This window comes from Cheilinus undulatus, linkage group 3, assembly GCF_018320785.1.
Source record: "Cheilinus undulatus linkage group 3, ASM1832078v1, whole genome shotgun sequence".
Taxonomy (NCBI): Eukaryota; Metazoa; Chordata; class Actinopteri; order Labriformes; family Labridae; genus Cheilinus; species Cheilinus undulatus.
In genome coordinates this window covers 16,148,855-16,157,110 of record NC_054867.1, presented here as the reverse complement: position 1 = coordinate 16,157,110, position 8,256 = coordinate 16,148,855, and the positions used below count along the sequence as shown (strand labels likewise).

Here is an 8,256-nt window from a genome sequence, read left to right as displayed (position 1 = left end):
CGCCAGCGTGCATCGCTGTTGAGGCCACAGTGTCTGCAGCTGCAAAAATGTCCATATTGTGTCTGTATTTAGAGCTACTGCTTCCAGTAACTCCATAACGCAGTGTCGAAGGAGAAAGAACATTTAAAACAGGTGTAAGTATAACTGTTAATAAGACTTAACCCCATAATAGCACAGTGGATGTAGTTTGTGGTAATTTTTGACGTGTTTCCTATGGAGTGTTTATAAACAGCTAGTTAGCATACAAAGCTAAACTGGTAGTATTTTTTCGTGACGTGCGGTCAGGTCTGTGTGCAATGAAAGGTGGATATTAACACTCATAAAATGATCCTGACTCAACATTACTAAATTTCATAAAGCAGAATGCCCAGGGCTGATGTTTTGTCAATGATAGTTGGCCCACCTTTCGTGTCCAGTGGTTGCTTTTTATGTATATTTTCTAAGAGTTTTATTACCTTTATTGACATCTGATATCATCCAGTCACTCCTTAATGTATCAGAAACCTGCCAGCAGCAGTATGGTGAAACTGTTTACATTTTATTCTGTGTAGTGGAGTGACTGAGCATTTCTGATACGTTTTAATCTTCAAATAACCTGCATTACCCTCACTGGTAGGCAATTATGAACGTGGATGCTTTGATGAAGGGCTCAAGTCAAGAAAAGTACGAGGACTGTTGAAGGGGAGACGCAAGATTCATCTTAACGTCCAAACTAACAAAACACAACCGCAGATATGACGTTTTTTTATTTGAACAAACGGCGCAATTTTTTAAAATAGAGCTTGCTCACATCTCGTGTCTTTTGTCTTTGGGCAGGCTGAAAATACATTATAAAATACAAATACATCAAAATGTGACAAAGCATTTTGCTTAGGTGAGTCCTAAAGCCTTCGTCCTAAACCTACAGCCTGTGTAAAAAAAAACAACACTGACATAGAGTGGTGAAATCGTCAACAAAGCAGATAACAGCCAGTAATATCATCAGCTTCTCCTCATCCTCAGAATTATCCCTACTTTTGAGACTATCATCATGAGAACCACATTTTTACAGAACACTTTAAATCTAGTTGGAGGTAATTGTATTATGTAAACTTGCTAAAAATAGATATATGATGATAAAACTCAGAAAAAAAATGGATGTTTAGTTTTCACCAAGGAGACTAAATGAGTCTAAAATGAAATCCTGTTTTCGCCAGACATTCCAAATCCAATATAGAGAGAGCACAAGCTGTTAGGAAGAGTGAATCAGTAGCTCTTCTGCCTCTCAGCTAGAAAACAGCAGGGTGGAGAAAGTACACAACTACTGTACTCAAGTAAAAGTACAGTTACTCTTGTCAACATTAACAGTAAATACACTGAGCAAATATACTCTATAAATCTACTCAAGTAAAAGTAAAATGTGTTTCTGAGTAGACACTGAGGAGTTGTACAGCATGACCTTTTCATATTGGCAATAACAACATGACAATAGATCTCCAATCAGGTTTTTCAGGTACAGTCACACCTCTATAGTAAAGTAAAATACAACAGCTGATTTGGGATGTGATGTGGAACAATACTGGATTTTTGCCAACATCTGACATGCTGGTATTTATAAATTATTTTTATTGATACCGATACCAATAATTAGATTAATTTTGACTAAAACATCAGTCTTTAAAACACACGATTTAAGGATGAACAAATTGACAAATTTCAGTCATTGAAATGATGATGTGGAAAAAAAAACTTCAGCTGATGTAGGCCTCTTAGTCCAGCCTAGAACTCAAAACTTATTTTTTTGTGATGTACAGCCAATATTTACAGATTTTTATAGCTAAAATAGTGGTTGTAAATATGGGCAGACATTTTCATATCTGCCAATGCCAATAACACACTTTTTCAGCTACCTATCAATACTAATATGATGCAGATAATATTGTGCATCCACAGAGCTGCTGACGACTGTGCCAAGTGTTTGAAATGCAAAAATATAAACATTTTTAATTCTTTAACTTAACACAAAAAGTTTTTTAAAAAAGTTCAAAGTAACTCATGGTAAAACAGCAGCAGGCAGGAATTTAAAAAGCCTCTGTCTAAAGCTTAGGCCAACGGCGTCACACAACACTCAGGTATGGTCTGTTTCCCCACAGTGGTCCGGTTTAATTCAGTCTAGTTTTGCAGTGCTTTAGCTTATTAAACTCTGATCTTACTCGTGTTTCCTTAGCTGATGTCGGTCCAGTCTTCCTCACTGTGATGGGAAATCCATCTCTTTTTAGACATCCAGATCATTCCGCTCAGCTCAGTAGAGCTTGATGTTTGGCTCTCAAACAGCTCTTCATTTGGTACCAGTTTGCCATTATAAATGTGGATTAAATAACAACAAAAGATGGAGGAAAGGAAACTGGCACTCAAACAGAACTAGCTACTGGGGCTAACATTGAAGAGCTGTTTTTATAGCACAGGCTCATTCGCGAATGGTTAATATTTACTCACACTCTAACCCCACATGGTTTACTCAGTTAGTAGTTATTTATTTCATCTTTATTTAGCATTTATTTGACATGGACACACAGTAACATGGATGCTGTGACGTTTAATCATACACAGGTCCCAGATGCACCGCTGCAGTGTTTATAGCAAAGTGCTAATAGTGCCATGCTGTTTCAATTAAAAGCATGTTAGTGCCTCTTGGCTCAGTACAAGGCTCTTCCAGACTCTTGTCTCACTTCATCTGACTATACGACACTAGATGGTCTGCAGGACTGTCTAATTTGTGATATTGAGTCCCACACCCCAGGTAAATTAGTTAAAAAGTTGTAAAAATAGTTTTTTGTAAGCTGTAGGGATTGTGTTCACTGTATGTTGAAATTTTCTGATGATAATTGCAGAATGCAGGTCCATAAAGAGCTGTAAAATGCTAACGTTCCTCCGTTACCATTAATTCCTAATGGCTGTCGTCCACTTTCTGACTCCCAGTGGACATTCAGGGTAATGTGATTGCCACAGGCCGGCCCTGGTTATAACCTAAGCCTAAATTGAAACTCTCTCAGCTGTTCCAACACCTTAGATTTTAGTACAGTGTAAACTCTATCGTAAGCTTGAGCAACCCATACCTGATAGGTTCTCATAGAGCTGTAATACAGAACTTAAAAGAAACTAATAGATGCTCTAGCCCAGTAACATTGTTTGCAAAGTGTTTGCCATCATGAATGAGTGCTACTTTTTCATTTCTTCATTTGCTCCTAGGTAACGGAGGAGAAGCTCTAATGTGGCAGAGTAAAGAGAATGGCAGCAGAAACTATGGGGTCTGATTAGGCTGGCTGTGTGTTGGAGGTTTACATTCTGAAAATAATGTCACACAGTAACAGAGAGCTGGTGGAGTTCTTTATAAGCTATAAACTGTCTCAGAGGAACTTCCCAACATCTGTGCTGAGGCCAGAGGATGCTGCTGGAAGAACTGAATCAGACACGGCCAACTCTGCTGCCAGTAACGGCTTTCTGGTCAACAGGAGCAACAGTGGTGGCCAGTCAGGTGCTGACATAGAGGCTGTGAAGGCAGCCCTGCAGGACTCAGCAGATGAGTTTGAACTGCTCTTCACTCAGGCCTTTAGTGACCTTTCTTCGCAGCTTGACATCACTCCTGACACTGCCTACCACAGCTTCAAGAGTGTGATGGATGAGGTGTTCAAGGATGGAGTCAACTGGGGGCGTATAGTAGGTCTGTTTGTATTTGGTGGTGCTCTGTGTGTGGAGTGCATCCAGAAGGATATGGGTGAGCTGGTTTCTCGCATCGCAGATTGGATGACCATGTACCTGGATGAGCGCATAAGTCCATGGGTCGATAGTCAAGGAGGATGGGTAAGTTAAGGCAAAACACAAAAAATGGATTATTCATGGTGATGCAACCTTGTCAACAGATTTATTGCTGACTGGGTCTTACAACTTACAAAGAAAAGCCTTAAAATCTCCAGTCTTTACTCTTGAGCATCTAATCCTCATAGCCCGTATGCTCACCTGGACATATAAAATCATTGAGTATACTCATGAGCATACATCCATCCAGTATTTGCAATTCACTCATGAGACAAACAGCAAGTTTTACTGATGTATTTAACTTTTGTTGATACACTTCTACCAAAGAAAAAGAATCAATGGGAGCAAAAACTTGCATTGTTCAAATGTGCCATTAATAGTAGCTACATTATCAGATTCCACTTCATCACTCTTGTGGATGGAAAGAAATCATTGTCTGCCAGTACAATTTACCTCCCCTTTCTTTCTCTGTGAAATTTTCCAGGAAAGCTTTGCTGAAATCTTTGGACGTGATGCTGCTGCAGAACTGAGGAGATCTCGGGAAAATCTCACTAGGTGGCTTCTAGTCGGGATGGTGCTGCTAATGGGAGTAATGGTCGGTGTTTACATCGCTAAAAGACAGTAGAGTCCCTCCATCTCTTTGACTGTGGCCTGCCTTGTGTGATGCTATGCCAACAAAGCAAAAGGCAAGGCATGGTTATTTATAAAGGACCATCCATGCATAAAGCAATCCAAAGGGCTTTGCAGAGTTAAAAACAAAAATAAAAAAGACGTTTACAAAAACCCGGTCTGCTTGTGCACTGACAGAACATTGATTGGCTTCATCAGTTAGTGGGAGCGTTTATAATGTGCAGTTTGGTGAGCTGCTATACTTTCTGCCTTGTCCTTTTCCCTTAATTTTTTCAACACAGCAGAGAGAGGAAGGTGTTACTCTCCAGACTGGAAGTGCTTTAAAGAACCTGATAAGCTAAAAGACAGTGAAACAAAATCAGCTGGTTTGATGACACTGCTTGTTTTTTTATTTTTTGCTCTGTTCTTTAACCAAGGACCAATTTTTTCTACTAACAAACAGACAGCTCACAGAGAATATAAGTTATGTTTTTTTTTCACTGTGTAATGGCCGGGTGTACTGAAGTTTTAGGCATGCGTCAAAAAATAAATATATTTATGTTTTTCCTGTGTCATTATTTTTAAAATTTGTTTTTACTAGGTTAAACAACATGTGAACACTACATCTACATGGTGAGCTGAGCTGAGCTCAACTATCAGTTCTACTGCAAAATATCTCTCATAGTGTTCATGGCAATGTTATATCTTTCTTTAAAGTGTTTCCCCACAGTAGGGCTGCTCGATTATGGCAAAAATCATGAAAGGTTTTTGATTAGTATTTCTTATGGCCCCCCCTTGTCTGAGAAAAGCTACACCACCCCAGGATCCACTTGAAAAAGATTAACATAAATTTTGGTCATTTTCATTGACAAAATCCCAACATTTTGACCTACCGACACTTGTTCTTTCCAAAAGATCCATGGATAAACTTTCATCACAATGGCATATTAGGAATACCTAAACTAAAAGAAAAAAGAAAAACTGTTACCTCTTATAAAAAAAAAACAAAATTCTGAAGTTGAAAAAGTCCTAAATTTACAATAAAACATACATAATTTCTCATTTTGAGACATATCAATTAGCATAAACCAAAACTTAAACATTTAGAGACTATAAAATCAAAAATAGTTTATTGTGTGAAAGAAAATCATACCAGATTATCCAACCACTAATAATTTTTTGACGTTGCAATGTTGTAAATTCATGACATAAAAAATTGAAATTTTAGTTTATAATGTCAAATCCTACAAAGTTTTACTCTCAAAATGTTGAGTTTTTCTCATGTTAAATAAAAAAAAAATTCAATCTCAGAAACTCGGAGTTTGGTGTCTTATGAATATACAAGTTTTTAGCCTCAAAAGAAAAAATATAAAACTATCCTCTTTATTTTTTAATGTTTTAGGGTGGCCCTAATACGCTGTTGTATTTTATGTTTCATATCACAATTCATAGATAGATACAACAGATATGGTAGGCTGACATTTATAGAATATTTTAAATCTGCTCTGAGGTTGTCAAAATTAGATATGGACATATTTGTGTTTTTGAATCATGATTAGTGGCATAATGTATGGCATATTAGGACCACCCTAAAAGATAAATAAAAAATAAAGAGGATCTTTAAGTTTGAGAATAACCTTTTATAAAATTATATATTTCCAACAAACAAAACTTGGAATTACTGTGTTTAAAAATAATTATAATAAAAAGATTAAATATTCTGAGTTTTAAAAAGTTTGAAATCCACAAGAAAAAAACTCAAAACCCTAAAGGTTAGAAAATAAAGATGATCTTTAAGTATGAGAAAAAAAAACAAAACTTTTTACTCTATAAAGTCATGCATTTACAAGTTTAAAAAGTTGTAAGTTCTGACATTATAAATGCAATTTTCAAGTATTTGTAAAGGGAAAAATTCACAAAAAAAACAAAAACAAACAGGAAACGGTGGATGGATTGCCCCATTTTACAGAAATTTCTTGTGTAAGTCCAGATGATGATGATAAAGTTTAGGATTCTGGGCTAAAATCACAAGTACTTCCTTATTCCTCAGTCCCAATAAGAGGCGTAATATGATTTGGCTCTTAACTGCAGTACTTGTGCAAGGAAAACAGCTACATTTGGTATTATTTTATTCTGCATGATCAGCTGTTTTCAACATTTTGGTTTACACAAATGTACAACTTTAAGAGTGGATAAAAATACATTTTTTTCTGATATATTTTTAAACTTGACAATTTCTTTTTTTACTTGAAAATAGATACTCCTTATATTTTTTATTTTAAGGTGTCCCCAATATGTCACTGGAATAATGGATAGTTTCTTTGACATAAAAGTGTATGTTGGCTTATTATGTTGGGATTTTGTGATGAAAACAGTTAATATCGATGTTTAATTTTTCCAGGTGGGTCCTGGGGGGCTTAACTTTTGTTACATGCAATTGGGGGGAGTTTTCCTGTATTGTAATTCAATCAGCTATAGTTTAGGGTGTAAATCTTTGTAAAATCACACTCTACTCTGTGCTGTCACAGCACACATCAATAACATACATGACACTATGAACCACACACATACACATACATATAAACGTGTGTTATCTCTCAGCTCCAGTCTTTGGAGTTTTACATCCTGTGACAGTTGGAGGTGGGAAGACTGTTGCTGTAGTGTTGCATCCTCACCTTATGGTGGTGCTAGTGTATCACATGTTCCCAAAGTATAACATACCATACATTAAACTGCATGCTATGCTAATTGCATTGGTCCAAAATGATCTTTCTAACAGGCGGCATAAAGGCAGAGAGTCAGGATTAATGTGTGTCCAAATAGAAACTGTCATCATTCAGTAAGACTTTTTAAATGCAAACTTTACCTCAGATTAATCCTTTTACATTTTTTAATGTTAAACATACAACTCTATGTCTAACATACAACTCTAGTCAGATTACTCCTCTATGTAACTGGTCTTCTGTGCAGTAAAAGACAGTGTAAAACTGCTGGATAAAAGAGTTTGGATGGGTAAAGAAACAAACTCTGGTGGGACAGTGGAGTGAAGGCTGCTAACGGATGGCGATGGTGAGTCAACTTGCCTGTGGTTGCTAATCTGTCCCCGACATTTGTTGCCATTTCCCCAGTGCAGAGCTGGCAGCTGCAGCAGATAAACAGCAGATAGAGACAGTTGGGGAAAAGAGTATAAATTACACATGTACATAAATCATCCAAATGTTTTAAAATACTGATTTTTGCTTATTATTTGTAACATTTGAGGAGGGAACAATTCAAATTAAATAGAAAAGAAACCCCCTCGTCACACTTCAGAGGCCATCAATACATTCAATTCCCCTCAACGAGGCCCTGAGGGAATTAGGGGAAGAGAGTGGCTGACTGAAAATAACATTAAAGAAGCAGATATTTCAGTAAAATATCAGTTAGTATGATTAAGTTTTACTTGTTTGCTTGATGAGTTACGTTGCCAAAAATGCTCATGTGTATCTCTGTGTGTTGTGCAGTGTCATGAGTGGGTGGTGTGCCCAGATGTTCACGGGGTTGAGCTCACAAAGCTGAAAGCAAATGTATAAAAGTCTGCAGTGAAGCATGCACAAATCAGCTATGAAAACATGCAGTAAAGAGTGTGTGATCATTAATAGATATGGGTCAAGTGAAGCGTTCTGTGTGCGCCTACAGATTATGAAACCTGACTGGATTCATTTGAACCAAATTTGTTATGACAGTGATTTTGAAACTGTGACTGAATTTTGTTGAGTTTACATATTTATCTCCAGCAGTGCCTTCATGACACAGGGGGTGTTCTTTTCTCAAGGCTGTTGGAGTGTGGACGGTGCCCTACGCTGAGTAACT

The 8,256-nt window shown here is 37.1% G+C and overlaps 1 protein-coding gene across 2 annotated transcripts; it reads left to right on the top strand.

The window, feature by feature from the left end:
• On the top strand, positions 1-4,962 carry LOC121507477 (bcl-2-like protein 1). Of its 2 annotated transcripts, XM_041783854.1 has the most exons (3): positions 1-134; positions 3,229-3,840; positions 4,280-4,962. In XM_041783854.1, the coding sequence occupies exons 2-3, from the start codon at positions 3,334-3,336 to the stop codon at positions 4,418-4,420; spliced, it is 648 nt and encodes a 215-aa protein (XP_041639788.1). In that variant the 5' UTR covers positions 1-134; positions 3,229-3,333; the 3' UTR covers positions 4,421-4,962. The 2 variants fall into 2 exon arrangements, with proteins under 2 accessions (XP_041639788.1, XP_041639787.1); XM_041783853.1 differs by lacking the exon at positions 1-134 and having other exon boundaries at positions 1,636-3,840.
• Positions 4,963-8,256: the final 3,294 nt, after the last annotated feature.